The 12,933-nt window shown below is 37.4% G+C and overlaps 3 protein-coding genes across 3 annotated transcripts; 2 read left to right on the top strand and 1 right to left on the bottom strand.

The window, feature by feature from the left end:
- The first annotated feature begins 1,009 nt into the window (after positions 1–1,009).
- Positions 1,010–3,509, top strand: LOC112196738 (F-box protein At5g51380). Its single transcript, XM_024337157.2, has 2 exons — positions 1,010–2,500; positions 2,972–3,509. Exons 1-2 carry the CDS (start codon positions 1,209–1,211, stop codon positions 3,267–3,269), a joined length of 1,590 nt encoding a protein of 529 aa, XP_024192925.1. The 5' UTR covers positions 1,010–1,208; the 3' UTR covers positions 3,270–3,509.
- Positions 3,510–3,855: 346 nt separating this feature from the next.
- LOC112171475 lies at positions 3,856–6,845 on the top strand. The gene is made up of 15 exons (XM_040513065.1): positions 3,856–4,003; positions 4,101–4,184; positions 4,265–4,338; positions 4,435–4,468; positions 4,578–4,636; positions 4,743–4,857; positions 4,949–4,986; positions 5,138–5,235; positions 5,323–5,378; positions 5,452–5,575; positions 5,659–5,786; positions 5,905–5,970; positions 6,086–6,160; positions 6,415–6,529; positions 6,640–6,845. The coding sequence occupies exons 1-14, from the start codon at positions 3,956–3,958 to the stop codon at positions 6,466–6,468; spliced, it is 1,053 nt and encodes a 350-aa protein (XP_040368999.1). The 5' UTR covers positions 3,856–3,955; the 3' UTR covers positions 6,469–6,529; positions 6,640–6,845.
- Positions 6,846–6,920: 75 nt separating this feature from the next.
- On the bottom strand, positions 6,921–9,096 carry LOC112187110 (non-functional NADPH-dependent codeinone reductase 2). Its single transcript, XM_024325765.2, has 5 exons — positions 8,915–9,096; positions 8,383–8,558; positions 7,761–8,004; positions 7,382–7,561; positions 6,921–7,301 (listed from the first exon to the last, which is right to left on the bottom strand). Exons 1-5 carry the CDS (start codon positions 9,032–9,034, stop codon positions 7,074–7,076), a joined length of 948 nt encoding a protein of 315 aa, XP_024181533.1. The 5' UTR covers positions 9,035–9,096; the 3' UTR covers positions 6,921–7,073.
- Positions 9,097–12,933: the final 3,837 nt, after the last annotated feature.

Genomic DNA, 12,933 nt, shown 5'->3' on the forward strand with positions numbered 1-12,933 from the left:
ATGCATGAATTAACAATGACTTGTCTTGAATAAATTCATTTTTCTAGTGTCAAATCCTTTAAATAAATTGGTTATATTATTGCCATGAGGAATAACCAAAAAAAAAAAAACAATTTGGTTTTGAAATGAATCTGAACCTTTAACCGCCGAAGCGTTCCGTTAATATTCGTTGGAAAAGGTGGTATCTCTGGTTTCCTTTTCCGTAGGGTTCTGTCCCACCTTAACAATTTTGAATTATAAACGGCTATCTAACGGTCATCTGGATGGGACACCCGTTGTGGTAAATGTCTAATTACCTAATGTGAAAATTATGTATCCAATACATTGAACTTCTTCAACGCCCCGAAGTTCTTTAGTAGAGTTGTTGTACCACTAAGATGGTTGAATCCTTTAATTATGTGTATTAATCTGTATTTGATTAAAGGAATTGAGAGGTACTTTTGTTATTATAGATAACATTTATTTGAGTAATTAATATACATTTCAAGTGTATCCAATCAATGGGAACAATATATATGGGTGGAGGTGAATACATGGGGAAAAAAAGGAACTTTTATTTTGAGTAAACTAACTCCTAAATTTTTGTTATGTGAACCAATTACATTAGTCTGCACCACATTACATGTAGTGATTTTGGGTCATGACAATTTCACTATTTATGGTATAAGGTTTTAATTGATGTTCTATGTGGCAATCTTATTCAACTGTTTAGACCGCCACAACACTATTAAAGACTGCTGAAAAGCTAACGATTCAGTATCAATCAAGTAACTATTCGTTAAACATGAGTGATTTATACATCTGTCGACTTGTGCTTTTTTTCGCGGGTTTATTTTTACATCAATTCTTAAACAACTTTTATACATCCTCACTCTTTTTACCGTATAGAAGAGGAGAAAACTGAAACTCAATACTTGCTGGTGGATAATGTTTTTGGCTTATCGTAAAAAGTTAAAGCGGATAAGTTGGAAAGGAAAAAACACAATGCAATGTATAAGTACGCTAATTTCCTTTTATTTTTGACGCCCAACGTTCAAATGAGTTGCAACTAAAAACAAAAAAAAAGCGCCCAGAATGTGGAAACAGAGTTCAAACCCCTCATCATAGACCCATTCAACTTCTTCACCCCAGAGATGGAAACCCTTCATCAATTCATAGACCCAAAATCTCGCAATTGATTTCAAGATCGAAACTTTAGAAAATGTGATATGCAGAAAGAAAACGACCCAAGAAGAACAAGAATGTTGAAGATGAGATTCAAAAGATCAGTATCAGCAAAAGAAGAAGAGGAGGAGGAGGCTCGCAAAACGACGGCGTTTGCGGCGGAGAGACCCGACCCGAGAAGCCCATTACGGCCGTTGAAGCTGAACAGAAGGTCGGCGAGTTGGTCAGAGTCGTGGCTCAAGAACACTACTTCACTCAAGAATGTGATCATGGCTATGCAACTGGGCTCGCCCAAAGAGTCCAGATTGAAGCCGGCCCAGAAAACCCTAAACCCTAATTCTGAAATTTCTGACCGGACGGCCCAATTGTCCGATCAAATCCTCCTCGAAATTCTGGCCAAACTGCCGGAGCCTGATCGGAAGCCGAGCGCGCTGGTCTGCAAGCGGTGGCTGAGCCTCCAGGGCCGCCTTGTGAGGTCGGTGAAGGTGGAAGACTGGAGCTTTGTCGAATCGGGTCGGGTTATTTCAAGGTTTCCGAGCTTGACCCAGGTTGATCTGGTACCCGGTTCACTGATCTCGGACCGGAATTCCGGGATTTTGCTGAATCATGGTGGGTTTTCGGTGCCGGTTGCCTGTTCCGGTCACCGGGTTTTCGAAGCTGACTGTGATTTGGTTCCTGGTGAGGTTGTGGATAGAGGGCTTAGTGAGTTAGGGAGTGGGTGCCCTAATTTGAAGAAGCTAGTTGTGATTGGGGCTAGTGAGTTAGGGTTGCTAAGTATAGCAGAAGAGTGCCCAACTCTTCAAGAGTTGGAGTTGCACAAGTGCAATGACAATTTGCTGAGAGGGATTGCAGCTTGTGAGAATTTGCAAGTGTTGAAGTTGGTGGCCAATGTGGAGGGGCTATATGGTTCTGTGGTTTCGGATATCGGGTTGACGATTTTGGCTCAGGGGTGTACAAGGCTGGTGAAGCTTGAGCTTACTGGGTGTGAGGGAAGCTTTGATGGGATCAAGGCAATTGGGCAGTGTTGCCAGATGTTGGAGGAGTTGAGTTTCTGTGATCATAGGATGGATGGTGGGTGGTTGGCGGCGCTTTCGTATTGTGAGAATTTGAAGACTCTGAGGTTTCAATCTTGTAAGAGGATTGAGTGTGTTCCCGGGCCGGATGAGTATTTGGGTGCTTGTCCTGCTTTGGAGAACTTGCATTTGCAGAAGTGTCAGCTGAGGGATAAGAAGAGTGTGAGAGCTTTGTTTATGGTGTGTGCAGCTGCTAGAGAGATTGTGTTTCAGGACTGTTGGGGATTGGACAATGATATGTTCAGGCTGGCAAGTATTTGCAGGTAGATGGTTGTTTTTGATATGTTTGTCTTTGGTTGCTTGAGTTTGATATTGGCATGTTAAAGTTCTAAAGAAGATAAATCAGATAATGTGAATGAAAGTTTGGCATAGAGCTATGGTATATCCGAATCCATACTTGGATTAGTTATCTTGTATAAATGTTCTTAAATCTCAAACTTTGTGAGTAGATCTGCCGAAATATAAGGTAAATCTTTTCTTGTTAGTGTGATTATAAGCAACTGTATCAAGTTAGGTAGTTCAATTGATTTTTCAGTAACTGATATGATTCTGTTGGTAATGTTGTAAAGCAAGTCAATAAGGCAAAACACCTTTTGTTTAGATTTTGTTCTTTGAATCAGCATTTTGCTTTACCTTGTTGACGAGTAACAAATTAATCATGTTGACTTTAGGAACTCCAATTAGTTTTTCGATCTCTTACTTTGGTATGTTAATGGTTTCCAACGTTTTTGTAGGAGGGTGACTTTCCTATCTCTAGAAGGATGCTCACTTCTAACAACGGAAGGTCTGGAGTCTGTGATTCTCTCCTGGAAGGAGCTTGAACGCCTTAGAGTTGTATCATGCAAGAATATAAAGGACAAGGATATATCTCCTACACTCTCAAGCATATTCTCTACTCTCATAGATATGAAATGGAGACCTGACACCAAATCTCTTCTACCATCAAGCATTGTTGGAACCAGTTTGGGAAAGAAAGGCAGTAGATTTTTCAGGAAAAGTAGAGACTTGAAGTTTCTGTTTGATGCTCCTTGATCTTATGCACAAATGTTTCATGTCAAACACAGCTGCTATTAATCTTCCTTTGAAGACTATCAGTAGCATACTACAGCTGCTGTATCGATTCTGTTGTCCGTTTGGATTAAACACAGTTGTTCGCAGAGGAAGATTGTTCTTAGTTTCTTCTTTCCCATTAAGGAAATTGTTTTTCTGGCAACTCTTCTTGCCATGATTTTAGTTCTGGTGCAAGTGATCTTATCCTTATTTTGATCTTGATCTTAATATGGTGCTATGAAAGAATGCTGCACTTAAATGTTGTGCATGAAGAACCAACAGATTGGCAGTCATAAATACCAAAACGCTCTTCCAAATAACCCCATTCAAAGACCAGAATAACCCCGATTTTGATTAAGGAGTTCTAAATCCACCCAAAAATTTGATCAATGGTTAATATTGAAAATGGTGACTCTTAGGGTTCATAAAATTTTGTTTCGCACCGGTCTAATAAACTCGTAATATTAAATACTGTGAGCTATAGTAAGAAACTTCTATACATGCAAAATATATACAATCTAGTGCATTGAATTAGGTCCCCCAAATTAAATGTGAGGTCATGTACGCATACGCCATGAAAGCCGAGATGACGATGATGATGATAAATTCACTCCGTACATGCAGTTTGAGCTAGAGGGAATTGCAGGACATGGTATGATCTTATTATTATGGGTCGTGAAATAAAGCATGGTTCCTCCAAATACGACTATGTCAAGGTTTGGTGGTTTCTTCAACATTCTCTTCCTCTGTTTTGTTGTTTGATTCAACCTGAATAGTCATATTCCAAATCCTTAATTCTGTTTTCTTCTGTAGGTTAAGGTGTGGCTGGGTGATCATGCCGAGCACTACTACGTGTTTTCCAGGTTTTTACTCAGCCAAAATTTAACTGTCACCAAGGTAATAATCATTTTTCCTATTCTTTTTAAATATATACAATGTCAATTCAATTATTTGGCTTAGGCAATGCCATTGTTCAGATTCCAAATCATATATCTATCAAAATCGCTCTTGATCTCAAGAAGCTACTCGTAGACAACAGCCTTCTAGATGTGTATGTGCCCTCTCCATAATCGATCATGTTCCTTTTTTGCTCTTTGGTTAGATTTTATTACGTGAAACCATCTTAGTTGGTTGTGTTTTGTTGCAGCTCGCAGTCTGATTTGGAAGAGAATCTGTTTAAGGTAATGTCATGATGCAATTGTACAATGTCAAATTTCCAAATTCAAAATGGTGCACTTGGTTCACTTCTGGATGTATTGGGTTACATATGATCATCTCTGTATGTGTTAGATTATGGAGCAAAGGGGTTTTGGGGAAGATTACGTAAAGCGTTACCGGATGATGACCAGGTTAATAACTCTAGATATTACTTTTAGGAAATGCCTAGAAGCTGAATGAATGATGGTAACTTTCTTAGCATGACATGGTTTTTAATTAGTATGTCTTTTCTATCAGATTTCACCATCAACGAGTGCCATTAGTTATTATTGTGTGTGGAACTTCCTGTGTTGGAAAGTCCACTATTGCTGCCCAAATTTCACAAAGGTTCAATTTGCCTAATGTCATGCAGGTTCTTCTTTTCTATCTGATATAATATGTACCTATTTTGTTTGAGCTACACAGATGGCTTTGTGTTTTATTTATGTTACTGATTGTTGCAGACAGATGTGGTGTACGAATTGCTGCGCACATCGACAGAGTATGTGCCAATCTTGTTTATGTCCTTGATTCTACATTTGAACAAGTTTCCATGTTAAACTAGTTACTTATTTTTTCTCCATTAAGTTAAGTTTCCTTTTTCGTTTTGGGAAGCAATACAAGAGTTTTTACTCTCCTCTTCTCCGATTCAGTGCACCACTGGCCTCCACTCCGATATGGGCACGAGACTTCAGCTCCTCTGAAGAGTTGATTACTGAATTTTGTAGAGAATGCCGGGTTGTTCGAAAAGGTAATCACTTCATTAGTCCCCTGCATTATTTTGCTAATCCATTGATTTATATAATCTCTATTGTGCAACACATGTTTTTAATTCCAGGTTTGGCTGGTGATTTGAAGAAAGCACTGAAAGATGGAAAGCCAATAATAATAGAGGTACTTAAACACTTCATATTAAATGTCTAGAGTCAAAAATTACATTATAACTTATGTATTTGGATAATTTCAGGGGATACATTTGGATCCAAACATTTTTTTAATGTATGAAGAAAAGAGCCACTCACCGGATCTGAACTCTAGTACCGATCAGCATGTCAGCTCAGAAAAAGGGAAGGGTGTTTCTGAGAATAAAGGTAAAGTTGCTCAGTAAGTTTATTATGTTTTTCCCTTCTGATAAACCTACTTTCATTTTGTTCATAAATGTTTGGTTGTGTAGGTGAAAATGTTAAGGGTCCTGACCCAATAATTATACCTCTGATTTTGAATATGGCTCAATTTGAGCACCAGGCATTGCTAGAGGAGTGGTTCTCTTCTTGCACATGTAGTGATAAATGGCAAGTCCAGGTAAGTTATGAAAGTAGTTACTAATGGATATTAGTAGTTCAACCTCAAATTTTCTTAATCCTCTTCATTTAAACTCTTCAGTTCATTCTACTTCTTTGGTTTTTCCTTCTCTGTCTAGGATAGAGATAAGCTGACAAGCAATGTGAAGATGATTCAGGACTATCTTCACTCATTTGATTCAAAGGTAAGTATCGTGTCTGAACTCTCCAGGTACTTTTTGATTCGCTTCTTCTTTGAAATCAATGAAATGGCTGGTGTTTATCCATGGTTATCTTATTATGTCATTCCTATACTATCAGGGACTGACAGTTCTCAACCTATCAGCAGCCACATTTGCTCAAACACTAGATTGGCTGCACGGATATATTCTTGAGGTACTTCTTAATTAAACATCGAAAATGTGACTGTTAATGTTAACAATTGATTGGCAAGTCCGAAGCAATGCCTACATAAGCAAAAATATCCTGGAAATTGAATAGCCAGTTTGACAGGAAAATGAGACAGCCTACATACCAGCTCAGTTTAGCATGATCTGATCCTACCTCGTGTTCTTAGTTGCTTGTCTTAATGAAGCACATGTGTTATGTTGTATCTCTTCCCTGATAACTAAAGCAATTTAATTTTCCAGCGTATTGAGCAGGGCATGCGATCAGCGTCCAACGAAAATGGCTGGTTTCTCTAAAATTAGACTTTGCATTCGGGTGTTAGCTACATCAAGGCAGGTCTGAAATGCTGCGAACAAGGTAAGGCCAGTCTATTCATCACAAACTTCACATTTGACTTGCCAGTGCTTGTTTCATTCTTTTTAGATATTTTCCTTTTATGTCTTCCTGTTATGGTTTGCGACATATAGAACTCGAGATACATCCGGTAAGGTTTCTGAAAGCTGTGAACAAGATCAATGAAGATCATTGCAAGTTCAGAAAACAAATGGAGAGTATAATACTAGCAAGAACCTTGTGCATGCTAGCCTCTTGTAATGCCAGTATGCAACGAGCCCTTTTTGAAACTTCATCTCTTCGTTTCGATTGGAGAAATTGAAATGCAAATTAAGATGAATGATCTGTCCTTTGTTCTAAATTTCTATACTAGTAGTTACTTGGTAAAATGTTCATCTTCAAGAACAATAGGCAGGTCCTGTCTTCAAAGCATTGAGGTGGTGAAATCAAAACCAAAAATGGAAAGAAAATCAGATGGCTTTTGGTGGTGAAATTATAATTCATTGCAGATGAGAGGTAGTACAATACATACAAACACAACAACATCAATGTTCAATGTTTCAGTGAATCAAATTTCATCATCCCATAAATCTTCAAGTGTCTTGTATGGACTTGTAGTTTGATTCACTAGAGACTCTCCCCTCATGATCTTCCTCTCCCCCAACTTCTCTATCTCCATCAAATCCTCATCGTCCAATTTCAAATCAACGGCTCCGATGTTCTCCTTCATCCTTTCTTGATTAAAGCTCTTCACAATCACACTAGACCCCTTTGATAATCCCCATCGTAGTGCAACCTATATGAAGCAAAAAGCCAACAACAATTACATTTTGGATTTCTCAAAAACTGGTGTTGGGCTTGGATTTGATGGGTTACCTGGGCTGGAGTTGCTCTGTGCTTGAGAGCAATGGACTGGATGATCGGGCTGTCCACCACAAGTGTTGAGCCCCATGCATTCCCTGGCCCACCAAGTGGTGAGTAAGCACTGACATGGATTTTGTGGTCCCCACACACCTTTCTCAGTCTTGCTTGCCTCCACATTGGGTGCATCTCCACCTGTGCAATGTAAAGAGTAGGTGCTGATGATTGATTGATGCTGCTTCATACTTGAAGAAATGCATGAACTATGGTTTTTTTTTTTTTTTTTGAGAATTCATAAACTAAGCATTGACCAAATAAAATTTTGAAAAAAAAAAAAAAAATCATTGGCTTCTCTCTACATTAGATTTACTGTTATGATTAGCTTAAAACATACCTGATTAACAGCTGGAGGCACAGAGGCAAATTCCAAAAGCTGTTCAATTTTTTTGCTTGAGAAATTGCTTACACCAATAGACCTACACAATCCCAAGTCCAGGCACTTCTCCATACCAGCCCAGGTTGTCTCTATGTCTAGTTCCTCAAAGTGACCCTCTTTCGGAATGGCATCAGAAGCCCATGGCTTCAATTTCACTGGCCAGTGAACCAAGTACATGTCCAAATGGTCCATCCGCATAGTCCTGAAGCAATTCCATTTCAGATTATTAATATGAACAACTTGAACAAATGGGTTTTCTTTTATATGAAAAACAACTTCAACTTGCATAGTGATGGATCCTCAAAAATCCGAAAACTCATGAATTTTTGTGCCATGATTTTCAGGCTTGGATATGGTCATCAGAATCTTTGACCAACAAAAGAGGATGGGATTTCAAGAGATTCTGCTTTAATAATATTATTATAACACTCTTGAATCAATGAATCCTACTTGATTCATGAAATCACATGCACCCTCATATGAGGACAACTAGTTTCTGCTTGTTCCTTCCTAATTTAGTCAGTAGATTGAGAAATGAATTTGGTGTTAGTAGGTATAGTAATCTAGTATCTGTGCTTACTTTAGAGTTTGTCTCAGAGCTGAAACAGGGTCATGGTGATGACTACCCCATAACTTAGAGGTAACAAAAATGTCTTCTCTTTCTACAGTCCCATCCTGAATTGCCTCTGTTAAAGCGTTTCCCAGGGCAGCCTCAGAACCATATATCCTGGCTGTGTCAAAGTGCCTGTAGCCCATCTGCATTGTACAAATCAATTATTTCAGAAAATTGCAGGGATTAGGAACTACTCCGGAATGTGCTTGTCGATGAAAGTTCAATGTATCGTAGATATATATAAAATGGATGTATATGAGAGAAATATTGTATATATCTGTTATAAAACTTATTTACTACACTACATCTAAAATGAGTCTCACGGTGTCGTAAAACATGTCATACTGCTAAATATGTTAGGTTTTCAAGTTTGAGCGTTGTCTTTTTATGACAAATAACATCAAAATGATCCATACCATTTCCTCAAAACGCTGTCGGTATATCAGATTACAAAGAAAGAAGAAGAAGAAGAAAAAGAAGAAGAATGTATGGTTTGTACCTTGAGGGCCATATGAACTGCTAGTTCAGTAGTGTTCCTATCATTTTCAAAGGAGTAAGTGCCTAACCCAATGAGAGGCATTGTTACACCACAATTCAAGCGAACTTGGTTGCTCCTCATCTTTCTCTGCAACTCTCTATATTTGGTATGTGTTTTTACTACTCACAATGCAAATAAGGGTCTTCTGCTGCACCTATTTATAGATAGACCTCCCCCAATGTCAACATTAGGTTAACCGTTTTCCTAATTCAACCTCATAGAATAGTTTTATAACTTGGATAAGTTGCTAGCTGCCTAGCTCATTACTCAATGAGTGAAGAATACATTGAAGTAGAATTATTGAATCAAAACAAATCAAAGCTAAGGATCTTCCATGTCTTTAGGGATTTCATGAAATGGCCCAAAAACCCAAAGGGCAAGTATCTTGGGGCATCTTTTAGTTTTAGGGAGAGATTTTTCTAGCTAAACAAACCTAATAGTATTCTTTGGTATATTTAAGGTCAACTTGAATGTGCCTCTGTGGCACTCTGAAAGCAACCCTTGCGTAGGTGTTGCCTCCTCCTCTCTTCTATTTCCTTCTCTCTTTAGCTTGACATGGAAAATGCTTAGGCGTGCAAATTAATTATCTTGGGGTTTATTGACTCTAACAATAATTAATTAATTTAAATAATTGGTAGGTTGACATCCAATATTGTCAATGCATTATTTAACTTTTTAAAGTCAATAGAGATATTTTTTTTATTGCAAATAAGTCAATGAACATGTTAACCATAACTTAATTATCAAATTAGGTAGCATTACTCGTTGACAAAAAAATGTAGCATTTCCCTTCTTCTTCTTCTTTTTTTTTTCTTGAAATTTTCTTGTTCAGTAACAGTTTGTTTTTAGAAAGTGTTTCAATTCACGGAACACCAAAATTTCGAATGAATTTTCTTGTTTTCAAACTTTGAAAAATTGTAAAAATAAAAATAAAATAAAAATTGGATCAAAATTTTTGAGTTCCATTAGTTTGAGAAGTTCTTAAAATTCATGATTTGAAGGTGTAATAATTTAGATGAGAAAATAAGAACATGCGATTTTGGCCCAAAAATCGTGATAGTTCATAGTTTTGGGTGAAAAATCATGATTTTGGACAATTTTTTTTTAAAAGACTATAAGTACAATAATTTTTAGAAGGTGTACCAATTGACAAAATACTAAAATCTAGAAAGAATTTTTTATATTTTTATGAATTTTCTTGTTTTCCAACTTTGAAAAATCAAAATTGGGCAAGACTTTTGAGTTCCATTAGTTCGAGAAGTCCTAAAAAATCATGATTTGAAGGTTGTATCATTTTGGTGACAAAATAAGAACATGTGATTTTGGCCTAAAAACCATGTGCTATCCTCAGTTTTTTTGTGAAAAATCATGGTTTTGGATGCATAAAAAATTTAGACTACAAGCACACAATTAGTAAAAAATGATTTTTAGAAGGTGATCCAATTGACAGAACACCAAAATCTTGAATAATATTTGTTTTTTTAATAGATTTTCTTGTTTTCCGACTTTGAATAATTGCAAAAAAAAAAAAAAAGTCACGTGGAAACTTTCGATTCCATCAGTCAAAAAAGTGGTTAAAAATCATGGTTCTAAATAATTTTGTTTTTTAAGAAGGGTAAATCGTAAATCTCTGCAAATTGGTACAACTTTTGACGATGACACTGCATGGTTGGACCTTCATAGCCTTGTTCACTCTCTTTGTTGACATGGCTCAAAAGTCAAATAAGCATTAATTGTTTTATTTTAGCGTCGTCCTTGCTTAATCTTGAAATTTAGTCGAATTTGCAGCTTTTAGGCACACGAATATCTTCTTTGCACTTAAGAGACATCTTCCCTATTCTTATGGCAAGTTGGGTCCAAATCGCATAGAACTTGAACCGTACTACTTAGTACCACGACCTAGTTGGCTTATTATATACAAGGTTGGATCGTATATCAAATCCTTCTCTGGGAAAACCAAAATCCGATGGGGTGAATACATTAGGCATTTTTAATCCCTAAGGAAGATACACATTGCTGGTTATATAATAGCATAGATTTTAAGCACATCTCACTACAAGACATGATGCATATATTTTGAGCACCGCCACAGAGGCGTCAGGATTCCAACCCAAAAATCATGTCATGTGAAGCAGGGATTTTCTCATGTTCTTCCTATCATCTTAGAGACCACAAAAAGGATTTGAAAATCTGAGGCATGGACAATTTGGCATACAATTTCAAAGCTTTAGAATACAAGTTGAGCACAGGGCTCAAAACGAGAACAACATTGGAATGCCACCACCATGGAACTACTCGAAACAGTTTATTATGTACAATTCTGCCTAAATGAAAGCTGGAGATTGTTTACATAATCAACTATTGCAGATTGAAGCAGAAACGGATGTTGTGCTTTTCTTTGACGGTCCTGAACAAGAGATGGTGAAGCGAGTGCTAAATCGTGGTAGGGGCTTGTATGGATTATACATATCTGTTAGGTTGAATTAAGTGCGAATATTTACCTTGAATGTGGTAATTTATTGCAGGGACGATTTGATGATAATATTGAAACGCACACGAGTTGATAAATTGACAATCTTCTTCACTCCATGTCATGTGTGACACACACAGAGAGATGGAGTTTGAGTGTTTGAAAGCGTGACAAAAGCAATGGCAGCTTGTTTTTATTAGTTGCTAAATTAAGATGTCATAAACACTAACAATGAATAGTATGAGTTATATAATTTTTCCGAATGCGTGATTAGTGTTTAAGGACAAGCATAAATTAACAGAGAGAGAGGAGAGAGTAATGTTGCAGAGAGAATGGAGATTCATTTTTATGTTTATTCATCTCATACAAGAGGGTATTTATAGGAATACATTGTAGTGTGAATGCTCAAAGAGAAAACCAAATTGATAACAATCTTCATCATGGCTGCAGCTCTACATGCTTGTCTTTCAATGATGAAATCTGCCATGCTTGTTGCCTCTTGGTATAAAGCATGTCACACAAGTCTTCATACACTCAAGTACCTATGTTTATACACTCAAGTACCTATCTATACACTCAAGTATTTATTGCATGATATAGACATTTATACTATGACTCATACTATGACTCATACAACATGATTCATACAATATGACTCATATATACTACAACACTCCCCCTTGGATATTTCATGTCAATAGTATTGTCTAGGCCTTGCGCTTCTAAGTTGCCTCGTTAAAAACCTTACCAAGTAATAAAACCCTGTGGGACAAAACAACCTTGGTCGAAGGAGAAAAAGAGCACAACGCGCATGAGTGTGGAGTAGTAATATCATAGCTTCGGAGATAAGTGGAGTCTTCTTATCAGCCTCATAAGTAGATAATATGTCTACGAGAGGGATGCAAATAGAGTTGCTACAACAAAACCTTGCCCGGAAAACCCAGTGGGAAAAACCAGTGGTCGAAGGGAAAATATGAGCAAAAGCATATCTGTTGAATCAAAACATCTTCAGGATGTAGTATAAGTGGGGCGACCATGCTAAAGATGTGCCTCGTTAAAACCTTGTCAGGTAACAAAACCCAATGGGACAAAATAATCCTGGACGAAGGACAAAAAGAGTACACGATGGTCAAGTGGGTATACTTCTGGATACTCCCCCTGATTTCAACATCTCCTTTGTGTCTCCCAAACGTGGTGCTTCTCTCGTTGCCTCATTTAAAAACCTTGCCGAGTAAATAATCTCGGTCGAAAGGGAAAAAGAGCACAACACACTATTCACGTTTCGAGACCATATATGTAGACATCTCCCCCTCTTATTGATTTTTGAGGAGAGTCTGTTATTGCTGATTTTATGCTTGATGTTGTCGCTTTCCATGCAGCCTTGCTTCATTTGTTTCAAAATAAGCAGCATTATCTTAAATGCTTATAGGCTCATCTGTGGTAGACTTCAAACCACAATTGTTCGAACATGCGTAACTATGGATCCAGTCCATATACATTCACGAACTAC

This window comes from Rosa chinensis, chromosome 1 (genome assembly GCF_002994745.2).
Source record: "Rosa chinensis cultivar Old Blush chromosome 1, RchiOBHm-V2, whole genome shotgun sequence".
In the NCBI taxonomy this organism is placed as follows: domain Eukaryota; kingdom Viridiplantae; phylum Streptophyta; class Magnoliopsida; order Rosales; family Rosaceae; genus Rosa; species Rosa chinensis.